The sequence below is a fragment of the Choristoneura fumiferana genome, chromosome Z, assembly GCF_025370935.1.
Source record: "Choristoneura fumiferana chromosome Z, NRCan_CFum_1, whole genome shotgun sequence".
NCBI lineage: Eukaryota > Metazoa > Arthropoda > Insecta > Lepidoptera > Tortricidae > Choristoneura > Choristoneura fumiferana.
The window spans coordinates 21,306,048-21,331,935 of NC_133472.1; the positions used below are offsets into that span (position 1 = coordinate 21,306,048).

A 25,888-nucleotide genomic window follows, 5' to 3' on the forward strand; every position below is an offset into this window, starting at 1 on the left:
AGTAGTCGTACAAGGCACCGAGGTACAAGTAAAAGACATGGAGTGAATGAAAAAAAATAACGGTTTTTGCCGAAATTGAAAAGATCATTTTTAGCGATAAAGCTCAACATTTTCAGCTTTGTTATATGTCACGTGACCAGATTTGACGCGGGAAACGAGCGTCGAGCGAAGTACATGTGGCCGCGCCTTAATCATTCTTTCTTTTCACTAGGAAAAAGACAAAAGCTCATGACCACACAGCCGATTCTGGACATTATTTGACTTAATTAGTTAGGATTAATAGAAGCATTTTGTGTGATAAAAAAAATGTGGAAACACATTTATAGCTGTCGCTACACTATATGATTTGCGCTTAGACTATGTTTGCCTGCTCATCTGTCATCATCACTCATCACCGACGACATGGCTGTGTAGATATCATTTCATTTGTCTGTCTACAAAGGGAGAAATATATTTAAAAAAACCTTTGACTTTGACTGACATTTCACATAACAAACAAATAATACATGCGCGCCATGTGGACATGAGCAAGTCTTCAACTGTATAATTAAATTGCACATAATAATAAGTTTTATTCATAACAAGACAATATGGGAAAAAAGAAGAATAAAAATAAGCCTAGTGGTGCTGTGAAGACAGCTGCTAAAACAGAAAAGAAATTGGCAAATAAACTTAAGAAAGAGCTTGCTGATTTGGGAGAGGTTGGTTATTATAAATTACAATGCCAGATGACTTTGTGCAGGATAGACAGTATACAGTGAATATGCATTTAAATTCGTTATAATTAATGTTTTAGGAAGACATTGCTAAGGTAGTGGCTCAGATAGAGAGTGAAGAAGCAAAACGATTAGCGGCAAAGGAAAAGAACCTCCCAGGACCACCTTCACCACGAGCCTATGCAACTTTGACCCCACATCCCACTAATAATGAGCTTATTCTCTTTGGCGGAGAGTTCCACGATGGTCAAAAGGTATTTTCTTTTAATTCTTAGATCATATAACTTTTTGTTTACTTAGTTCCTAGTTCTGTTCACTGCATGTGGATCAATACAGGTTGGTCCAAGTTACCATATCACTTGTAGATATACCAGATTCTGGGTTAGAAAAAGGTTGTAAATAGATGAGACTTCTAAATATCGGCTTGGCATATTAATTTACAGACACAAGTATACAATGAGCTGCTGTTTTACAACCCAAGCAACAACGTGTGGCGGCGCATGAAAGCGCCGGGCGCGCCACCTCCTCGAAGCGCTCACCAAGCCGTTACCACGCCTGCTAACAAGTACGTCTTTCCACAGAATAAGCTGACCCACTTGCTGAACTTGACTATAAGCTTTTAAATGCAAATAAAAAACATAACTTGTAAAAAAACCAAGTCAATACAGAAGAGGCGGGTGGCAGATCAAGATCTAGTGATATTTGTTAATATTCTGTTGGTGTGTTTGAGAATGTGTTGAATTAGTGTGGTGCCTCCTTGAGCCTCTCATCCTTATGGACACTGCTCTTATAACTGAGATCTGTACTTTTACTTATAGCCAATAAATTATTTGAGAATAAGCCTTTCCCCATTTGTCATTTAATTTTGATGCTGTTTTTTTTTATAACACTGTTTTGAAACAGTTTAATGATCCAAATACTTTGCAACTCTAAGGGGCTGTTTCACCATCCATTGATTAGTGTTAAATGACGGTAAAATGTGATGCCGTCTCTGTTTGTTTTGTTCAAATAGATGGAGACGGCATCACATTTAACCCTCAGTTAACACTAATCAATGGATGGTGAAACAGCCCCTAAGAGTCATTAAAATTTTCTAGAACAGTTTTGTGACTTAATTTACTTAAAAATAATTTGAGATTATATTTATAGTTTGATATGTTTCTTGTATGTAAATAGCTGACCCTTTTCAATAATGCTTACTCTGGCATATCATGCATGATATCACTCCATGGATAACTTCCAAATGTAATTCAACATCTTATAATTTTTTTTTCAGAGGTGAACTTTGGATATTTGGTGGAGAGTTTACAAGCTTGTCGGAGTCTCAGTTTTACCATTACAAAGATCTATGGTGCTTTTCATTAGCTGAGAATAAATGGGAAAAGGTAATGTTAATATCAATGTCCCCATCATCTTATAGGGTAACAAAAACTTTCAATAGTAAGTATAAGTACTCTACAAACAAATTTCTCCCAAATAGTTTTAACATTCTATATTTTCGTAATATTTGTAATTTTTCCACTAGACATTACTTCAAAATTCTGCTAAAACAAGATGAAATTATGATGTGATTAATTTCGGCACAAAAGTTTTTTAGTTGGAGGGGTCTCGAAATTACAAAATGGGGAATGTCTGAAAAATGTAGAAACGGTTGAAACTTTTTATATCAGTCGGAATAACATTTCTAATTAACAGAAAAAAATATCAGATTCTTAACTAGCATCAATTCATTTAAAAAATTTAAAGAGTTTTCTTTACCACCAAATTACGACAGTCCGGTCGGTTACGAGTTGTTCCATAGTCCAGAATTAAAAAACATTTAAAAAGAAGTTATGTGCCTGACTAAGGTCTGACTCAATCATTTTGACAGGTGACACTCTTTACCCGGCCGAATAATACTGACATGGAAATACCGACTCTGTTTTTCATGTACACGCCCATAGGACATGAGCTTCTATGAGTATGGGTGTGTAGATGAAAAACAGGGTCGGTATTTTCATGTTGGTATTATCCGATCCGTTAAAGAGTGTCACCTGTCAAAACGATCGAGTCACCAAAGACACATCAATTCTTTTTTAACGCACGCACGCACGCACGCACGCACGCACGCACGCACGCACGCACGCACGCACGCACGCACGCACGCACGCACGCACGCACGCACGCACGCACGCACACACACAAACAAACTTTCGCATTTATAATATAGCAGGATTTTCATACTTCTCTCTAATGTAATGAGTTCCTAACATTTTATGTGAAAGTTATCTGTGATGCTGTCGTCTTATTGTAACATATCAAACTCACAATGCACTACAGTATTTGCTCTCTTCAGCCACAAACGAAAGCATCCATTTATTTTTTTATGTTTCGTGAGTGTATAAATAAATGTTTGAAATGGTGTACCTATCAGGTGACGGCGGCGGGCGGGCCGAGCGCGCGGTCCGGGCACCGCATGGCGCTGGTGGGGCGGCGGCTGCTCGTGTTCGGCGGCTACACGGACGACGGCCGCGAGTGCCGCTACTTCGACGACGCGCACTGCTTCTGCCTCGACACGCGCCTCTGGACGCGGCTGGCGCCCGCCGGCAAGGGGCCGTCGCCACGCTCGGCCTGCGTCATGGTGCCTGCCGGATCCGACTCGGTAACACATACTGCACTGCACTATATACCTAACATACCTTTCGTTTTCTTTGCATCCGTTCTTGATTTTGACACCAACCAATAGTAATAGACTTGAAATAAATTAAAGCCGGCGTTACTTTTTATTACACCTAAACTCAGCAGTGTTTGTTTTGTTCAGGTGGTAATCTACGGTGGGTTCTCACGCGTGCGCGAAGGGCGTTCAGAGCGCGGGGTGACTCACGCGGACCTGTGGCGACTCACGGAACGCCCGGGAGGGGGGGGCTGGCAGTGGCGCGCGCTGGGCGGGGGGGGGGCGCCGGCGCGCCGCCGCCGCGCGCGCAGCTGGCCGCCGCGCTCAACGCGCACCAGGCCCGAGCTTACGTCTTCGGAGGGGTCACAGTGAGTGTATTATAGCGCAAGTGATTTAGTAATATCAGACAGTCCCGTTAATTTTAGGTTCACATGACTTGAATGATTAAAAAGAAGTAAAAAGATCATATGCCTCGTATTTTCTTGCAAAATTGGTGCTTGGATGTGTCACTTTGAGTGAAAGATGTATCTAAAAGAAAATATGTTCAAGTTGATATGGAGAAGGAAAAAAGTATGAATAGTATGTATTTATTGGAATTGGTGAATTCATTGAGTTTCGGTTTCGACGTACAGGAATGATCGATCAATCGATCAAGCAAGTCAAGTCAAAGACTTAGGACTAGTTTAGTTGCATTACATTTGACAACTTTTTTGAAGCTTCAGGGGGGGGGCGCTGCCCCCCTGGCGACGCCCTTGAGTCATTGTTATTATCTGGTCTTGATAAACATAATCCCCTACGAATTCGAGTTTCTGATTGTCAATGGCTATGTCTATTGGTGTTGAATTCGTCATCAATTTAGTCTTGCTCGAATTCATTTCAAGACCTACCTGGCCTGGAAGACCTAGGAAGGTTTTAGATTGGTTTATATTTGACCGATCAATCGTCCTTTCTAAGTAACGCATGCGTTCATCATCATCAGTAATCATCATCCATCATCATACGCATTCGATGCAACCTGTAATGTAAGGATTTTGTAGGATGTGGAAGAGACAGAGGAAGAGTTGCGAGGCGAGATGAGTGACGATCTCCACCTCCTGGACCTGGAGTCGGGCAAGTGGCACCGCGTGACGCTGCGCACGCCGACGGCGCCCGCGGTGACGCGGCCGGCGCCCGAGCCTGCCCGCGCAGCTCCAGCTGAGACCGTCACAGGTGCACTAATAACTGTAAAAAATAAGCTGTCATTATCAATATATGACACGTCATTGAAACGTTAGATTTAAGAAGTGATCTGTCTGAACACCATCTGACGTTGCATCACGCGAGCCAACCAATCCCTGCTATGTTTCTGAACTTTAACCAATCAACAAGAACGTCTATTTGCAACCTTGAACGCGATCGAGACGTATTTTGTAACCGAAACTTACACTGGGGTACAGAGCGGTGGCGCGTAGTGTGCGTGTTGCGGCAGCCGCCGAGTCGCGTGCTCCTGAGAAGAAGGGCTACGAAATAGCCCGAAACATGTCGAGCTAAACTCGGTTTAAGACGTGAGTTATCCGTTACAATATCATTTAATATGAGTGAGCCTCACGGTAGTTTCATGTTCAAAATTTCAGAGAGTAATTCTAAATCTAATATTTTGCCAGTGAAGCGATTTATATTATTACCATGATATATTTACCATAGGAATTCTCAAAGCATGAGGGATGCCATTGCAAAATTTTATGTCTCTAAAAGCCTAGACTTAGCACCAGCGACCACTTAAGATTTTGGGATATAATATGAATCCTGTGGAAATATTGAGATAACAAGTGATATTAGGGCCAATCAACTTTTTTACCGACACTAATCTGTCCGCGACATTTTTCAAACAATTGCAGATTTTTATAAGTAAACATGTTTTTTCTGTAATTTAATAGATGGTGCAAATGAATACATGCCATCCTACGTACCTAAGTTCAACCTATTAAACCGTGAAATATCTTGTTGGAAGTACGAGACAATTTTGGTAACTCAGGACACGCCCAAAGTGTCGGTAAAATAGTTGATTGGCCCATTAAATGATTGTAACGGATAACTCACGTCTTTAATCGAGTTTAGCTAGACATGTTTCGGGCTAATTCGTAGCCCTTATTCATAGGGGCACGCGACTCGGCGGCTGCCGCAACACGCGCACTACGCGCCACCGCTCTGCCTGCGCAACTGTCCGACGAAACTAACACCGGCGCACAACTACCCGCATTTTCATCGTCATATTTACTGTCACTGTGAAATTTAGGATAGCATACAACACTAACAACATCGCTCCGTAAAGGCACGTTCACACCAACCGATGGCGCAGCACGAGTTTTTAATACTGTTTTCCAACACGCTGGTACCGACCAACCACAATCCCGGTTAAAATCTGGATGACGACTCATCTAAATGGCTTCAGGCACTTGCCGCAGATTGGCGCAAAACTTTTCTTTCGCAAGTACACAGAGAGTAATTCTAAATCTAATATGATTGGTTTTTTGGAGGCTTTTTGTATTTTTATTTCAACTCCAAATTTGTTATTTTTACGGGTATCCCGTGAAACCATGTCGAAAATACAAACTGAGACATGGATGTACAGAAAAATCAGAAAAAGAGACCAGCGCTGGGAATCGAACCCAGGTCCTCAGCAATCCGTCCTGCGTGCTATAACCCCTACACCACCGCTGTACAGGAATCTTATAATATTTTTCACCTATGATGAGTTTTGTGACGTTTCGAGTTTGATAGTTTTAGAGATGTACCATTTATCGAGTGAACTATCGATTTTTCTACGAGTTATTAGTGCCTATTTTTGGAGAAGTTGCAATATATTTCAAAAAAATAATATTTTTCCTGTTTTCCGCCCACCGGGCCACGGTTTTCTCGTTCTCGCTCAAAATAATCCCTCAAACGAATTACAAACTCCCGACTCTAGGAGTTGAAAACAATCTTATTAGACCGTTTCGGCATTTTGCCAAAAAATAACAACAAATCTAACGAGAAAAAGTAACAAGAGGCACAAGATGGCTGCGGCCGTGTTTCAAATAGCCGCGTTTACAAAATCTTGCCAGTTTTGTTTAAAAAATTAAAATATCTAAGTGTTCATGGTTATTGAATAATGCACCGCGGCGATTGCCGATAATGTTGTGTCACGTCACTACTCTGTTCCGTTTCACACATTGCGTCATTTAGAAAAATAGATATTTTTCTATCGTATTCGATGGAGACTATTTAATGGACACTGATATTACTATATATTTATAAAATGTACAGTTTTATCATCTTATGATTATTTTCCTTCTAACTAAAAATTATTTTTAAAAAATATTTTGCGGATATAGTATGCGTAACTCGGAATATTTTTAAGTGTCCCAGAACTCATCATAGGTGAAAAATACAATAGACACGAATTTTTCCTATGCATACATATCTCAGGTTGCTTATTTCTACTACGCTAGGTACTTATGCAGCAGCACTAGCGACATCTACTTATGTTCCGCTCTCATCGAGAGACGTCACATTCTTTCGCAACTAACCGCTCACCCAGACAAGAGATGTCGCTACTAAGCAACCAACTTATGATTGGTTTTTTGGAGCCTTTTTTTATTTTTTATTTCAACTCCAAATTTGTTACTTTTACGGGTATCCCGTGAAACTGTATCGAAAACACAAACTGAGACGTGGATGCACAGAAAAACCAGAAAAAAATCTAAACCTAATATTTAAATCTAATATTTTGCCAGTGAAGCGATTTATATTTTGATGTAGAAATGATAGACTACTTTGCTTCTCTATTGTCGGTGTATTTAGATATTTTAAAGACACATTCGCGCTTGAAGGTGTCGTCCTAACGGGGCCGGGGGAGTAATAGTTTCGCACATGAATTCTGAAAATCTTAAGAGGTGTAAGCCCGGATTTGAACCCACAATCCTCTGTCTGGCTACTACGACTGATTTACACGTTAAGTGGTGCTAATTTTACAAGTAATTAATCGTTAACATTTCCAGTGATAACTGACGAGGTATTCACGATGAAGCTGGGCGGCGCGCCGGCCCCGCCCGCCGCCCCAGGGCCGCCTGCCGACGCCGCCACCGCCGCCGCGCCCGCGCCGCCGGGCCCTTGCGCGCGCATGTCCGCCATGATGGCCGTGCAACGATCCGTGCTCTACATCTACGGAGGAGTGCTCGAGAAAGACGACAAACAATTCTGTCTCAGTGACATGTATAGTTTGGGCGAGTATTTGTTTGTAACCAGCCTTTGCCCGCGGCTTCGCTGTCTAAACCGTTATCAGGATTGCTAATTTACCATGGGAATTCCCAAAGCATGAGGGATGCCATTGCAAAATTTTATGTCTCTAAAAGCCACCGCTTAAAATTTTGGGATAATAAATATGATCCTGTGGGATTATTGAGATAAAAAGTGATATTAAATGATTGTAACGGATAACTCACGTCTTTAATCGAGTTTAGCTCGACATGTTTCGAGCTAATTCGTAGCCCTTATTCATAGGGGCACGCGACTCGGCGGCTGCCGCAACACGCGCACTACGCGCCACCGCTCTGCCTGCGCAACTGCCCGACGAAACTAACACCGGCGCACAACTAACCGCATTTTCATCATTTTTATTGTCACTGTGAAATGTAGGGTAGCACACAACACTAACAACATCGCTCCGTAAAGGCACGTTCACACCAACCGATGGTGCAGTACGAGTTTTTAATACTGTTTTCCAACTCGGGGTTACCGACCAACCACAGGCCCGGTTAAAATTTGGATGACGACTAATCTCAATGGCGACATTGATAAATCGAGCCTTGATTATTTGCGATCCAAGATTTGTGGTCGTGAACTGGGTCACGTGTGATGGGTTTTGGAAAGCAATGGGTACAACTGGAGGCAGTGCAACTGTGTGGTGAACGTGTCGGCTCGTCAAAGACCAGTGGAAGCTGGGAGGCTTCGGGTATATTTACCGTTCATAAAGGGGGTAACGGATAAAATCGGGCACTTGTTACTCCGAAGATAAAGCATCAAGTCGATTTTCCGTCATCATATGCAGCTTAGACAGTTGGTGCGATCGCCGAAGGATAAGGAGCCCCTGAGTGATCCCGGGGTATACATGATTCCGTGTTCGTGTGGCAAAAGCTATATCGGTGAGATTGGGCGTAACGTTTCTACAAGGGTATCGGAGCACGTACGCAGTAGGAGGAAACATGACGACAGGAGGTCTGTTGTGGCCGAGCATTCAATGGACTCGGATTCGACGCGTTATTTGATATATGACGCGCAGATTTGATAAGGTGTCTGTACTTGCGAGAGAAAAGTTTTTTCAATCTACGGAAAGTGCGTGAAGCCATTGGGATTAGTCGTCATCCGGATTTTAACCGGGATTTTGGTTGGTTGGTACCAGCGTGTTGGAAAACAGTATTAAATACTCGTGCTGCGCCATCGGTTGGTGTGAACGTGCCTTTACGGAGCGATGTTGTTGGTGTTGTGTGCTACCCTACATTTCACAGTGACAATAAAAATGTGGATGAAAATGCAGGAAGTTGTGCGCCGGTGTTAGTTTCGTCGGACAGTTGCGCAGGCAGAGCGGTGGCGCGTAGTGCGCGTGTTTCGGCAGCCGCCGAGTCGCGTGCTCCTATGAAGAAGGGCTACGAATTAGCCCAAAACATGTCGAGCTAGACTCGATTTAAGACATGAGTTATCCGTTACAATATCATTTAATATGAGCGAGTCTCACGGTAGTTTCATATAAAAAGTGATCTGTGTTAAAATATCCCAATATTCTCACAAGATTGATATTAAACTGGGATAACCCCCCCAGAAGTCGAGCTATACGAGTAAATAACAAATTTCATTCAAATCCCTTCTGCCGTTTTAGCGTAAAAACTAACCTTTACCTGTCTCAGTCTCAACCTATATCCGTACCAAAGTTCATCTAAGTCAGTTTAGTAGTGCAAGCGTGCAGAGGAAACAGACAGACAGACAATTACTTTCGAACTTAAATATAAGTAAAGATAATAATAGTACAGATATAGTTAGGATAGGATTCCTTTTCTAGATTAATTATGTTTTGTTTTGACGTAACATAACCATATCAAAATAGGTATTCTCGGTTTGTTCAGATCTGCACAAGCTGACCGAGTGGCGGACTTTGGCCGAGCAGCCGGCGCTGCCGGCGTGGCTCGGCTCCGACTCCGACAGTGGTAGCTGGCGCTCCGGCTCCGACTCGGACCACAGCGACAGCGACTCTTGCACAGACTCCGACCAATGACAAAAACCTAGACCTCTTTGCATTGCATACTAATTGCCAGTAATTGCAATTTCTATTAATAGCGATTAATAAGAAATAAAGTGAATAATGTAACAGCAGAATATCGAAAAGTAGTGATGAGGTAGTTTTGCACACAGAGTATCGCGAGGCCTGTAAAGATACGAGTCAGGCAATAGGGAATATTAGGCAAAACGCTGCGCTGGGGGTGGCACTAGCACAAGCAGTTAATAAACCGCCATTACAACCTCAGCTCTTTTATAGTTTGTCGCCATGATGGATCATATTTATTAGTAACAAAATAACATGACAATTTACATCGATACTAACAGATAGTAACGATAGAGCTATATTTCCAAAAAAAAAATTAAAATAGTATGATATACTCAGCGGCACAAAATTTGGCCTACTACATACCTATTTCTGCATACATTTGAGGGCCAAATTTTGCTGCTCAGTATATTATGGCATCCTACGGACATTAAAAGACATTTAAAACATTCAAAAAACTGTTTACGGTTTGTGCTAATGCTGCATTCTCACGGAAGAACATTGCAGTAATACTCCCTATTCACGTTCCCGTAGAGGAATACAATAGTGCTTTTCTCAAACACTGCCAGGAAATAATAAATATTGGAAAAAATGATTCTCTATGTCGTATATTGGCATCGCCATCCAAACTATTTTTCAGTACCAAATTCAATTCAATTAGATCGCTATAAGTGGACCAAATACCTCTTGCAAGACCCAAGGCGAGGAAACAAGTATTGCTTAATAAATAAAGGCTTGAAACTAGTTTGATTTTGCAAAAGAAAAGCGTTCCCAGCATAATAAGTTCCCAAAAATAGATTAGATTTTTTGTATTATGAACTGACTTTACTATCCGATTATTCTACTCCGAGATAGAGATAGTGATGATGATGATGATCATCTGATCCGGCCAATTGCGCTCGCAAACTGTGGCTTACGTAGCCAATCTTCTTAGAGAAGATCCTCACACAGTGCGGGCACGTGAGAACACTGTTAACATAATTATAACTAGATAGTAGATTGTACAACAAGATATAAAACGAGCCATTTTACCCGAGAACTTTATATAGCTACCCGAACCGGTACGGTACGAGTTATACACTGCTTTTCACTTCGATGGCGAGGAAATGAAATAGCAACAGTAGAAATAATTTTTCACTTACTATGAACCTTTAATTGTTCACGCACTACTGTTATAATCATATTTTTTAGTTTTATTAGTCTATTTTGATTGATTTATATTTTTATATAAATTAAAATGATTAAAAAAAGGGAAATAATAAGTGCAGCGACTAAAGTTTTATTTCGCATCCGCAACGGAACATCTGTTTTAATATGAAAGCAACGGGTTAATAGAACAGCTTCTATTAAAATAATATGCCATCTCTATAATACCAGCAAATTATGCAAAATCGAGCGACAGTTTACAAACAACAAATAATATAACTTAGCTCCCGATAGTATATTATCTTCAAAATTGATGATTTGGCGACTAATATTGTGAGTCAGCTACTTTATTTATTTTTGAGCTTTAATATCTGTCTACTAATTTAATCAAAATCAACCCCCAATAAGTAGCATCGTAAATAATGACTTAGCAACTAAATTAATAATTAGTCTTCTTTTTTAATGAAAATTAGCAACACACCTCGTGGTGCGCAGCGCGGGAACGAGAACGCGCACGCGCCGTAACCGGCCGGCCCGCCAATGAGCGTGCTGCATGCAGAATACCGCAACGAGTCGCATTTATTTGTTCACAATTAGACAAGATTTAGAAGTGAACGTCTTTAACAAAAATACACTATTTTTTTCATAATAGGTTCGTTCTTTCCTTTTAAACCTCAGGGTTCGGTCGTTGCCTTTTGTACCTCAAAGCAGAAAATAGAAGCCCCGCCGTAGCAGGGCGGAGCGGAGGCAGCGCAGCGGAGGCAACGGAGTAAAGCGGAGACAGCGGAGCAGAGTGGAGTACCACGGAGCAGAAGCATCGGAGTGGAGGCAGCGGAGCAGAGGCAGTAGAGCGGAGCGGAGGCAGTAGAGCGGAGCGGAGGTAGTGAAGCGGAGAAAATGGAGTGGAGCGGAGTACCACGGAGTAGAGGCAGCAGCGTGGAGGCAGCGGAGCGGAGGCTGCGGCGTAGAGCGGAGGCAGCGAAGCGGAGGCTGCAGAGTGGAGCGGAGGCAGCGGAGCGGAGGCAGCGGAGTGGAGGCAGTGGGGCGGAGCGGAGGCAGCGGAGCTCCGCTCCGCTCCGTTGCCTTCACTTTACTCCACTACTTCCGCTCCACTCCACTGCCTCCGCTCCGCTCCACTGCCTCCGCTCCACTCCACTGCCTCCGCTCCACTCCACTGCCTCCGCTCCACTCCACTGCCTCCGCTCCACTCCACTGCCTCCGCTCCACTCCACTGCCTCCGCTCCACTCCACTGCCTCCGCTCCACTCCACTGCCTCCGCTCCACTCCACTACCTCCGATCTGCTGCTTCCGTTCCATTGTCTATCGCCACTCCCTTGCCTCCGCTTTACTCCACTGCCTCAGCTCCGTTGTCACCTCTTTACTCCACTGCCCCCACTCCGCTCCACTACCCCCACTCCGCTGCCTCCGCTCCGTTGTCTCCGCTCCGCTGCCTCTGCTCCGTGCTACTCCACTCCGCTGTCTCCACTTTACTCCACTGTATCCACTCCGCTACCTTCGCTCCGCTGCTTCCACGTTTTACGTTGACGACGCCGCAACGAGGACATGTGGCCGGGCCCTTAGTCGCTAATTATTTAAATTCTAACGTATGAAATAGTGGACGTTATATAAAATTAGACCTACCACTGTTAATTTTTTGATGACAATAATATTAAATTTGATGTTCATTTATGGTTGCTTCAGTCATAATTTCTATATACTAATGTATAAAAATAGAGGTGACAATATTAAATTAGAGTGTTAAAACTGTTTTCTAGATGCAAGAGACACTTATTAGAAGCTTAACATACGTATTTTGTAGGCATATTACAATTTAGTTGCTATATAATAATGGTCATGCTGGTTTATTAAAACGTAGCTCGGATTACACAATTTATAGTCGCTTCAAAAGTATTTATTAGGCGCTTAAAATTAGTCGCTGATTTATTAATTCAGAAGACAAATAATTAAATTTGAAGCAAAAAAATGACAGTTTAAAGAAGCTGCGATAATTACAACCCTTAAAAAATACCTAGAAACTTTTTGTTTGTGGCTGTTTATACCTATTTGTCTTCAAATTGATTTGCAATAATTTTAGTAAATATTTTTTTAGCAAGTTGTCAACCATTGGAATTATGGCTATCGCGTATGAATTCGCCACTAGAGGCGCTAGTGTAGCGTGAGGTCTCCGAAATGTCAAATCTCATAGTTTTTGGGTGAGCTACGCGGGTTTATTTATAATTAGAATAATTTTGTGAATATTTTGCAATATCTGAAATTAATTATGGCTAATATGCGTTCCGGGGCTATGAATGTCTGTGTTTTAAGACAGTTTTGTCTTTCGGAAACCTTTGTCCTCCCTTTTTTCCGAACAAAACGGGGACTATGCAACACTGTGGCATGCTCGATATTTTTATGGTACGGTTTTAAGGTGTATAAAATATGATTTTAATCTAAACTTTGTTTTCACGCTCGTAATAACAGACTGAAAGCCATACTTATAAACCTCACGCAACAGTGCGCCATCTAGTGAGACAAAAAACGATAGCCCTCATTCCAAACTAATCACGGTTCTTAGTACCTATTCTCTATGGTAAACAACTCGAAAAAAGTGACAATCAGGGGGGCAACCATGAAATTCGAAAATCGAAGTTCATATCGTTTTCCTGACGCTGATATTATTTAATAGGAGAGTGAGAGGGACGGTGCGATACGAACTTCGATTTTCGAATTTTGTAGTCGCCCCCTGTATTGGCGGGTAGCCATATTTTATTCAGTTGTTTTCTTAGCGTCTTTCTTTAGCTGAGCTGTGAAGTATTTGGACACAAAATAATTTAATTTTTTGCATTTTTTTTCCTCGCAATGTGATGAAAATCATTGTGTGTATCACGGGCCGTAAGGGGATCACAAACTCGGGTCATTAAAAGCCCTCCGCCTCCGGCGTCGGGCTTCTAATAGACTCTTATTAGTAATCCCCTTCTTACGCCCCTTAATGCACAATGTACTACTATTTAATTGATATATTAAAATAAAAAAATAGAAACGCAATGGTTATTTTATGATTTCTTTTATTATGATCTAAATTGAATACCTTGTGTAACATACATATTTCTGTTTAAATATTTGTATATTGTATTTTATTTTGGGGCATACATATAAAGCTGTTATTTACAACTAAGTATGTGTTAGTAAAATGTTAAACAAATAGCCAAAACACTCTTTGAATTCTGTCTTCAGTTTCATACGATCTAAGCGTTGCACAGTGAAAACTCCTACCATCACCGACATACACAAAAATGCCTGATTCAGACGGTAACTCTAACTGATGATCATTTATGAAACTTATCTTCTGAACATGAACAAGGTGCACTAATAGCCAGTATTGGCGCCACGCCCGCAAGTGCAGTAGTGTTAATAAAACAGCATTGCCAGTATATTGATTGACTAGACTTCCCGCTGGCACACAGGACAGAGGTGATTTCATATCCCACAGCGCTTTCTATAGCACCCAATCGTGCGGGATTTTTCCAGTGCAGTATTTTCATGCTTGACAATTGGCAAATGATCCATGATCACGAATTTCCTAGTAATTTCATTTTAACACAGCCTTCTCAACGGTCAAGCATAGCACGCAAAAAGGTAAATATCGGCATTCATTTTGAATACGTACGTTCAACAACTTTAATTCATGAGCCACCATGGAACCATTTCACAGTAAAAGTCATAGTGACGTCGCTTTAATTAACAAGGAAAATCGTTATGACTTTTCCTTTGAAATGGTTTCACGGTGGCTCATGAATTAAAGTCCTTGTTCGTACGAGACGGAACGAGACATGAGATGAGGTTTAATGTAGAGTTATTGTAAAATGATCGCGAACGTTGTTTTCATAACATTCTTGAGCAGTCGGTGTATTGGTACGCATTTAGGTACGAATAGCTAATCATCTAGTACGAGCTCGACCTCTTCTGCTGTTCCGCACTGCACCACGCTCAAGGGTCATTAGCTATCATTAGGGAACTTAATCATTGTGCCTTTAGCGCCGCTCTAGCTAGTAGCCACGCCCATGCGTCATGAAGGAACTTGACGCATTTACTGACAGCGGCACTGGGCGAAGTTCCGAAAACGCATATGTGCGTCGGTGGCAGTGAATGCGTTAACCCTTTTCCAAGCATAGTGCATATAGCGACCACATAAATGTACACAAATATTCGACCTTGCTGAGTTTACAATAGGGTATAAAATCAATTGGTCGTCAAAATATTATTCGTTTTTAAATGAATCCCTCATAACTTAACTAGGTATATAAAACTGTGATCCGTTTTGTGGTAGCCTATCTAAATTCGCGGGGCCTGGAAAAGGGTTAAGATATGGGTAGTATATTTAGCCAGATAGTGTTGTTCTGGTACAGAAACCAAAGCTAACTGACGTTATGGTTGTGGCGACACTGTTGCCTCATAATGTGTTAGGCCGCGGACTGGACGGCATTGGCGCGGCGAGCTTGTTCGTCGTTCATTGCGTGTGCTGCCAGGTTACCATTGCGCTGCAAGCGTCTAGGCCGCGCCGCGCAAGGGACAGAGAAGAGAACACGCTTGCCGCTCCGCTGCCCAGTCCCGTCCGCAGCCTAAGGCCTAGTAAATACTGAAAAATCGGCATGGCTATCAAAAATCAACTTGATACCCTGTCTATCAAACTGTATAAAAAACTACATTTTATAGCCACATACAGTTTTAATGTAAATCATTTACATGTTTTTTTTAAATACGATATTTACATAGTTTACACCGGAAATAATAATAATTGATCTAGTTAAATTTTGAGTAAAGTATTAAATAGAAACAGTTTGCTAAATGATCCAAGCTTTGTAAACAGTCTTGATATAAACATCAGTCAAATAATTATCCTTGTTTCAGTGAATCAAAAATTGCGGTCTAATGTCGACTTCTACGGGTTTCATCTCTCAATACACTCAAAGTACAAATTATAATATCTACAGTAAAATTTTACATTAAATATATAAATGGACCACCGCAATGTTTCTGAATATTATTTTGTAAAATATTTCCTTTGGGTCGCAATAACAAAAATATTTGCCAAATTACATAAAATAAAGGAAAATATACACATAGAACATAGTATACACAGAGACGTAATAAAAAAAGTACGATGGCACATAAAGCTGGCATTACCTCGATCATTTTGGTCCCCTAGCTTGCATATTTTTTTGAACTTCAATAATGGACTGTGTAGAAATTGTTTGTTCCATTAGTGTTGATATTAAAACAATATATTATGTGCCTACACAATGGCGCGCAGTGGAGAGCTGCTGCCGACGGCAGGCGTGTGCGCACGGCGCTGGCACAATACGGAAAAAAGGGACAGTATAATGTCTCGGCAGCGTCCTTGATACTGTCACTCTTCAGTTATGTATTTGATTTCATAATTTCACATGAAATTTAAAGTAGGGAAAGGATTAGGAGCTTTGGGAAATTATGGAAGAATTGGACTAAGTAGTGTTTAACAAAGATTCATTTTACGTTATTTTAATAAACTACAAAACGTATTATTTTTAAACGGTTTTATTTATTAGCTTCATCACTACAAATATTTGTTACCTACAAATTAGCTACGGAGAAGTAAGTGCGCCTCTTCTGGGATGTGCGAAAAGCTTTATTGTTGAATTTAAGAGTGGGTGGGTGGTGATCTCTTACCATCAGAAGACCGACATGCTCGTTTTCCATCCAGTCGTATAAAAAAAATCGCATTCTGAGAAATAACTTCATTAAATACGTTTTTATTATATTATATTAAATTAATTTACATCCGTATTCCGTGCACCCGAACAATACTGTTTATATTGTCGTGACATATTTAGGTACAGTCGAGTTCGTAAACTTGTGAGCAAAAATTTTATCAAAAATATCTGAACACGACTCATTGTTAACGGCGTAGTAGCGTGTTCAGGTATTTTGCTCACAATTTTATGAACTCGACTGTACGTAATAAATGCGCGTGAGTCGGTACGTAACCGCGGAGCATTCGCGACTGATGGTTGTCCAGGTACCTATGCTGAGAATTCGTGGCGCGTAGGTATAACTCGCGTTCCGGCCGTTTATATGAAGACGTTATACTGTTCCTTTTTTCTGTACTGTGGCGCTGGCGGCGCCTGCTATCACAGCGCGCAATCGTGCCCACATTAACGTCCACATGCTTACATCTATAATTTAGTAAAAAAAAAGGATTATGGTGGCTCTTTACTTCATGTTTCTTATACGCGTTTTAGTCAGGTAAAATTTAGCACCCGTCCCATTCTAGCAAAACGCGATCACGAAGCACGACGCAAAGCAGCTCCATTACACAGAGGTCTGTTGGATTTGATTTCGATACTCACAAGAGCTGGCATGAATAATTGAACGAAAGTAATGTCACTTATCGCTGTATGAAAAAAATAAAATTGATTGTGCAAGGTCCGTCCGGATTGCTACCACCATCTTGCTCGCTAATCCTGCCGTGAAGCAGCAGGTGAAATTACTGGCACTTGAGGTATCCCATCTTAGGCCTCTAGGCTGGCAACGCATCTGCAATAGGGGTGTTGCAGATGTTTATGGGCGGTGGTGATCTCTTACCATCAGGAGACCCACTTGTTCGTTTGCCATCCAGTCGATAAAAAAAAATATAAATAATCTGCAAATCTTTAAGATTAAGAGCGTTTATATACCTGCTGAGCTGGCAACGTTGCATTTTTGTTAGTTTTTCTCGATTATTCCATAAAAATTTACTGAAAATTAGAAATGTGGTCTGATAGAACTCTTCTTAATATATCTATCACGCATAATTATTGGAGTAGACACATTAACTTATATATTTAACAGTTTTATCAGACCACATTAGCAGGTATAATAGTAGATTGTTGCACCAAGCAGAAAGATATTTATTATTGCACCGATTGCCGATTTGGAGCCCGAGCGTTAGCGAGGGCTTTAAAAAGCACGAGGGCAATATAAATTACTTAATGCGAGTGCATAATCTGCTTTTCTTTCAACTATTACATGAATAGTAGAGGAAAAAAAACTCATGCTAAACAATTAATAGGAAAGAAATGTCACTAGCACTCGATGATTCTATTTTTGTAAGTTTACTTACATTCGCACTCTCAAAAAATGACCACGGAAAATTCGCAAGGTTCCCGCCAATTTGTTTTTTTTTAATTTCTTACTTTTGTTTGGCAGAGTTAGTAGCCAGTAGCAGATATTTTTACCCGCGATCTGTCAAATTTCGGATGGGCGCCTGGTTGGCCAACCAAACACACAGTTTTTAATTTATTTCATGACCGTGGATTCGAAGTCCGTACCCAAAGGGTGCCAATGGAACCCTATTACAGAGACTCCGCTGTCTGTCTGTCTGTCTGTCACAGGGCTCTATCTCTTGAGCCGTACCTAATAGCTAGGCACTTGAAATTTTCACAGATTATGTATTACAGTGGCCGCGACAACAACAAATACTAAAAATAAAATAAAGTTACAAATTAAAGGGAGTCGTCATACAAGAAACGTGTTTCATTCAGCGGTTTTTGAATGTTAGGCTGCAAAGATGACGGCCGTCAGTTGCTAGGGGCAACGCCCGTGACCCTATGTTGTTTAATGTTTAACTACTTGTTAATTTGCGATTTTATTAGTGCTGTTTTATAAAACCTTCGATAATTATAATAATTATCTCTTAAGACCGTGGTTTATTTTTTTGTGCAGCATTAAGACTAAATAACAATTTATGATCCACAAACCTCCATCCAACACACACTACACATACTTCACAAAAGCCGACTTCAATAAAGCACTCACAGCCGCTGTATTTAATGTTTTTTTATACTAAAAAATTACCGTTATAATTCATACTAAGTAAGACTATTTATTTACAAGGTCAGGTGATTTATTCACTAATTCATAATAAGTGCGCGCCGTTCGGCCGAATTACCACGTTCAGCCATTTTTTATTATTATTTGGCGCATGGCAAGTCTAAAGCGCTATTCAGCCTCCGACAGGGCGACAGCCAAAGAGGATGAGAATTTAAAATTGTTCTTTATTCATAATACTTGCATCTAGTGCTTACATTTTGGTGATATGTTTTTATTAACTTGTTGTTATGTTTGTTCAGGTGTAATTAAATAACTTAAATAAAATATTAAATATTTCAACTAAAATTTGAAGTGGATATCTTCAACCGATTGAGCTGAAATTTTGCATGCATGTATAAATCCGATGACAACGCAATATTATTATGACGTAGAGCTGATCTGATGATGAAGTTAGAAGTTGGCCATAGGAAATCTGTAATAAAACAACACGACCGCATCGGTTTTAGTCTCATTTGGACTACCTACTTTGGTAACCAGGGGCAAAAAGTACCGCCAACAAAAAAGCTTGTATTTTTTTTTTGCAAAAAATTATTACTGAACTATTTGTTTTTTAAACATTGTACGGAGGTGCGGAACCATTCATGCGCGAGTCGCTCGCACTCGCATTTGACCGATTTTTTTAAATATAAAGCTACTTACTGTTTTTGGTAGGATTGGTAGCAACAATTTTTTGTACGCAATCTGTCAAATTTCATAAGACCGTCAGGTTAGGTTAAGCAACCTAACACTAGATTTTTTTATACATATGCAGGCTAATTTTATAGCAAAATTACTTGTGTTACCTCTTTGGTATTGGCGCAATAAAAAAAACTAAAACGATGCAATAAAGGATTTTCATATATTTTTTCTGCTCTAGAGCAGAAAAGTCCCGCTTTGTGCTTTGGGTATTTAGTGTGGTTATGATGAAATTAAAGAAGTTGGAAGAAAACGCTCTTAACACGTAAACACTATGACAGAAAGGTAAATTTGACGGTCCACTTTTATTTTTATTTTAATAACACTATTTAACCTTTTCGACGCCATATATACGCACCGTAGGTTACACGCCAACGACCTACATATACGTCCATTACTTCAATACAAAAGCAACCTTCGTTAAATTTTAAGGTGCTAATGTTCAATTTTAGACATTGCAATACAGAAGCCCGGCGTATGGGTCATGTCTTTTGTATTTGACGTGGCGGCGAAAAGGTTTTTAAATTATAATATTCATATTTTTTACTTTTCATTTGGGCAAGTGTGAGACGAGATTACATAAAAAGTGACTTTTATTTAAAAACGCAATTGGCACTTATTGAATCAACCTATATTTAATCATTTTGAGATGCAGATGCAGACATTTTCATTCCCTCATTGAATCCATCCGTGCCAGCTCTTGTGAATCGACCTATAACTACTACCTGTTGCTCTCAAATAGTTTGCGTCTCATGGAAACTTTGGGCACGCCCGGGATAAAATGTAATAGAACGTATTCCGGCTATGTTTCTTAGGGATTGAAAATCGGTCCTGTAGTTCCAGAGATTATCCCTACATACAAACAAACCAAGTTTACCACTTTGTTGTAAATATTATTGATTATAGCATTACATTTGTATAGGTGAAAAACTTAAGAAAATGACCTGTTGTATGTAGTATAATTAAAAATGAGTTAAGCTCCATATAAATTCTGTGCACTACTACATGCAACAGGACATTTACTTCCTTTAAGAGTTGGTTTGTTCCAAACGTTCATCATTGATATTAAATACGTTTAATTATAAATGATGCATCATCGGCATCATACGGGATACATATATTTTTTTTACTAAAGCTAATCAAAAACCGTACAAAAGTAGAATTCTAACGTAATGTTTGTGCATTTCACTTTCATTTTAGTATGGCATAAGCTATAGTTATTAAGTTAATGCACTTAAATTATATAATGTTCCACCAAGATAATGTGTTAAATATCATTATTTCCAAAAATAATACATAAATGAATAGCAAACAAACACGTACATCGGTCTTTGTCAAAATAATAACAAATTGGTGCGTGTCATGCATAAAAGTATGAATAATTGATTTATAAATTAGATAGTTGACACCGCCAACATTTGGCTGCAGCCGCAACCGAGTGGCGCCCACTAGCTGTAGTATGAAGGTCCACGCCACTTGATTGCAAGCATAATAATGATGTTATAAAATTAGCTATATAGTGTAAAAATAATCGAAAGCAAATCAGTCTCTTAAATTTAATTTTTAAATTAAGCCTAACTTGTATATGTACATTTTAGTCGTGTTAACGTAAAAGAGTCATATGATGATTTCTCTTTAGAACTTATAATTAAATCGATGCACATAAAGCTTAAGTTTATCTTTAAGTCACCTAGAAATATTTTTCGAAATCTTCAATTTTTGATTTCCACAAAGACGTACAGTAAAGCATACAGTTATACAATAATTCATAAAAAAAGATATCAAAACATCATATTCTCTATCTAAGTTAAAATTTACATTTTATGTACATTCCTCATAAAATAAATAGATCAGATTTGCGGCCCTGGCTCAAATGATTGCCGTACTTTATATGATGCTGCATTTAGTATAATATCTATTGTTAGCATAGAAAAAATTGAAAAATTAATTCGGTTTCCGATCTAATCAATTTACATGTTATAATAATTACGTAAAGTAACAGAACTTATTGTATTGTCCACATTTATTTTACAATTAATGCATTCGTATTTCAATTTCAAATACACTAAGTTCCAAGATCCATTGAAAATATTAATAAATAAAATCCACTATATTGTTTTTCAATTTAATTAATAAAAAATGCAAACAGAGACGCCATTAACCCGACCACAGACTTTTAGTGATGTGAAAACCTAGAACCTATTGCAAAATAATTAATCTGTTCAGTAAATCAATAAATTTAATAATTGAATTGATCAAAGTATTTTTGTCTATTTTATTATTTCCAATTCTTGATTTAAATCTAAAGACTGTTTATTAAATTATAAAAGCAGTTACTATTTTTTTAATTTTAAGGTAAGTAAATAAAATAAAAATCGCTTATTCAATAGAGCATTAATTGATTTTTAAAATGTCAGATTTTCCACCAACGCTTGTCTATGCTACAACATATTATACATGTGTTTCATTCAAGAACTTAAATATTGAAATCAATTGAATTTTGGTGATAAAATTGATTAAGACATCAAAAGACACGAATTATAGATAAATGTGTTATTCATTCGATCCAGTGGGTGTTTATACAAGAATTTTGATGAAATCCGTTTGTTAACACTTTTTATAAATTTGATTGATATACAATATACTCGATTTTATAGTGTATACTAAAAACTGGAATTCAAGACCAAAGAATCTACGACAGATATGTCACTGTTAAATCTCTCAATGTCACTTCTGTCACTGTCAAATAAACTTTTCAGGTTTCGCCAACCTTTTTTAACAGTGATCATAAAATTCTATATTGCTCTCGTGTCTGACATTTTATAATGCGCAAGTTGTCTCCGCGTGGTTTCTGGAATTTTGCTATCAAGTTGCAAAAACTACAATCACCGTACAACGTGAAGAAGAAGAATATATTTATCTTTAATTTAACTGACATTGGCCTAAGCCTTAAGGCCGCCATTGAGGAATAATAATAACCTGTTTTAATATGATTCCTTGTATTGTTATTAAATAAGAATTTTGTGAAAAAAAAATTACTTATTTTCAACTCTCAACTAAGATTGAGACAATTTTATTCTAAGGAACATAAACAGGATAAGGTTTCGTTGTTCTACCACAGTGTAGTCCTGAATATTTATTTTATTCCGTTGTTATGGCTGCAACAGAATACATTATCTGTGAAAATTTCAACTGCCATAGTTTATGTTATGAGATACAGTACAACCTAATGACAGACGGACAACTGAGTCTTAGTAATAGGCCTCATATTAAATCACAGGAAAGGAATTTGAAAAGGTTAAATGAAATATTTTTTTTAACAGTTTTAACCACCATATTTAGCCACCATAAACCCCATAAAGCGCGCTACACACTATTACTCTGCAGTTTTGTTGATTAGCTAAATGTATGTAAAAAATTAAATCAAATATTAGTTTGATTTTATCTTAATTGTAAATTATTGCACCTAATGTTATGAATACCTGAAGAAATACAAGCACAATACCAGTATTTCAACCAAAAATTACGAAATAATTAAGTTTTTATTCAGGCGTCTAGTATTTATGTAAAAGTAAGTAAACAAAATTACTTCTTTAAATTATAGAATCGAAATTACTAATAAAAAGAATATTCTATCGAGTGTTTTAAAAAAAAGGAATGTACTATTTGTACACACATTTTATTTCAGTGGCAACATTGTCGTAGATTTTTTGGTCTTGAATTCCAGTTTTAAGTAAGTGGTTACCATTATCAGGAAGTTCACATTCTAATATACCTGCATTTTTAACAGTTTTATTACCGGTCCACTTCTTTCATATCACAGTAGCGCTCACACGCTATATTCACGACCGTCGCTTTAATGACTAGGTTACTATTATCCAATTAATTTCATCATATAGCACAGGACGTCCTGTTTTATTCAGAAACATCTCTAATATAATCAAATCATGAATTTCACTCGGCACCGATTATAACAGGCGCGTTAAATTTTTCTCGCATTTGTGTGAGAGCACACCACGATACATTAATTTATTACGTATATAATGTAACCCTAGGTGTGGCATTGGTCTTATATCAAGTCGGTGATGATGGTGCCAAACCAGGCGCAGACGACCGGCAGCGCGTACGTGAAGAGCGCCTTGTGCAGGCTAGGGCGCGCGGCGGAGCCGGGCGCGGCGGGCGCGGGCGGCAGCGTGCGCGCGGGGGGCGCCGCGCCCTCCGCCAGTCGTCCCGCGCCGCCCGCCCCCGACACCACGCTCGGCGGCAGCGGCTGCTCTGTCACCGCCGGCGCCCGCTCCACCTCCGGCTCCAAAGAATTTTCATCCTCCGTTCCTTCATCACCTGATCCTGTATTCATTATTATTTTAATTACTACAGATCCCAATGGATTTTACCTATTTACACTGGCCGTGATAGTCTCGATTTTGGTTTCACATTAGTGACAACACAAATACTCTTATCATGGTGATGAATATGATATGAGCTGTACATTTGAATACGGTTATTTTCAGTTGCATAAAACCCTTCTATCATTTCTTCTTGACGCGGTACGTCAGTGTAGAAATCAGTGAAAAAAGATAACCTAACCTGACAGCGGAAAAAACAGGCAATGATTTTCGCGCTTCAAAGACGAATCAAATGATAATTATCTCATTTATCAAAATAGTTAGGTCATATTAGGCTTTAGCAGGGATCATACAAAAATACACGACAGTGATTCTACTTTTAACTTTCTTGGTATTTCGGAAACAAAATTATTATATTGTCAATAAAAAAAACAATTGCCCCGGAACGGTTGCACCTATTTAACGGATTCGTTTTTGTTGAGTTTATAATTATCAGGGCAAGGTAAGTATGAAAAAAAAAAGTTGGAAAACCCCCGATATTGTCACTTCAAAGGTCAATATCTCAAAAACGGCTAAACCAATTTTGATGAAACATGTCTAAAAACGATCGTTAGGAAACCTGCTTTCAAATAAAAAAAACCGCATTCAAATCGGTTCATCCGTTTAAAAGCTACGGTGCTACAGACAGACACACATAGCGGTCAAACTTATAGCACTCCTCTATTTGCGTCAGGGGTTAAAAAAATAATTGAATACCTACATATAAAAAAGAAGTGAGACTGGAAAGATTTTGTCTAATAATTTTCTTTATAAGTACGAATCTGGTGCCTCAAATAATATTACACTTGGCGAAAGTATAGATTCTGTAAAGTCTTATAAATGTGATTCTGGCTTTTAATATTAGGTAATGGCAGTAGAGCAAGTACCTTCTGGGTAGTCGACGGGCGCCTCCCGGTCCTCGTCGTCATCGGGCAGGTCGTCGCGGTCGTCGCCGTCATCTCCCGAGCCCGAGCCCGAGCCGGGCTCCGACAGCTCGTGGTTCAGTGACTCCGCCGCCGCTAGGGAATCACCTGCCGTACACACACTTTATAGTCAAGTCAAGGAGCCGATTTTTTATCCATATTCGTTTAACTAACCCATTGTTCGAACCTGAGGGCAAATTAGAGAGGTGTAGAAAAGTGTTTCGTGAGGGGTAACGAACAAAATGCCATCAGGCATTGTGGGCAGTCTACAGTCACCAGCATCAATATCTGATAAATATTTTTCATCAGACTGTTGTCTGCTCGTTAATGTAGCAATAGATAACCTAAATCCGGTACACAAAACTGCCTATATATTTACCTGATTAATTGATTACCTTTACATTTAACAGCTGACTCATTTATGGCTCGCAAAACACGACCACAATGTAACACATTACGGTAACAGGTCGTATCAATATGTGTATTTCATAGTACGATACGACTTTTTAGAATCTATTTCAGAATTTCATTCCCGGCGTGCTGAAACGGCAATCGGATGTGAAATTAAATTGACCAACGAGAATCGTCATTCATGAGTTTTATGAGGTGTTTTATTTTCTTAAACGCATAATATGCACAAAATGATTTGATTTTTTAAGTATGATAAAACGCCACAGCATAGCAGCAGGTCGGACATGACGAGGATGATGTTTTGATTTTTTTAATATGTGGTTGGGTACTTGCTACTAAGAACGGACTCGTTTAAAAAAACTAATTATATCACAAAAGAAAAACTAATATCGGCGGGAAGGGTGACACTGTTTTTTGCCGGTCCGGATAGTACCAACATGGAAATACCGATCCGATTATTCGTGTATACACCCATAAAAACTGTGTCAAACTGATATGAGCGTGTACAAGTCAAATCGGGTCAGTATTTCCATGTCGGTATTATGCAACGCAGTCATTGCATTGTTATTTATTTGTTTGTTTTGTGATAAATGTTTTTTTCAGCCTCAGGCAGGTTTTGCTATGAGAAATCAGTGAGCAAAATCGGATTTTGCTCACTCCGTGAGACAAAGTAACTTTTTGATTATTTTGTTTAAATGCTGAGTACAGTAGGGTCTACTCACTGAGTTCCAAATATT

General features: G+C 39.3%; 2 protein-coding genes across 2 annotated transcripts in view; one reads left to right on the plus strand and one right to left on the minus strand.

The window, feature by feature from the left end:
* The first annotated feature begins 408 nt into the window (after window positions 1-408).
* Window positions 409-10,965, plus strand: LOC141431519 (kelch domain-containing protein 4). The gene is given in 10 exon segments (XM_074092708.1): window positions 409-701; window positions 797-970; window positions 1,160-1,281; window positions 1,993-2,101; window positions 3,130-3,357; window positions 3,517-3,639; window positions 3,642-3,737; window positions 4,407-4,578; window positions 7,389-7,613; window positions 9,507-10,965. Coding segments are annotated over 10 exon segments (1,509 nt in total). The 5' UTR covers window positions 409-590; the 3' UTR covers window positions 9,656-10,965.
* A 5,442-nt stretch (window positions 10,966-16,407) lies between these two features.
* The window catches only part of LOC141441231 (glypican-6-like), a 92,992-nt gene continuing 83,511 nt past the window's right edge, over window positions 16,408-25,888 (minus strand). Inside the window, exons 11-12 of the mRNA XM_074105904.1 lie at window positions 24,705-24,848; window positions 16,408-23,779 (exon numbers count right to left, since the gene is read on the minus strand). Of these exons, the coding sequence (XP_073962005.1) occupies window positions 23,502-23,779; window positions 24,705-24,848 (422 nt within the window). The 3' untranslated portion in view covers window positions 16,408-23,501. The remainder of the gene's footprint in view (window positions 23,780-24,704; window positions 24,849-25,888) is intronic.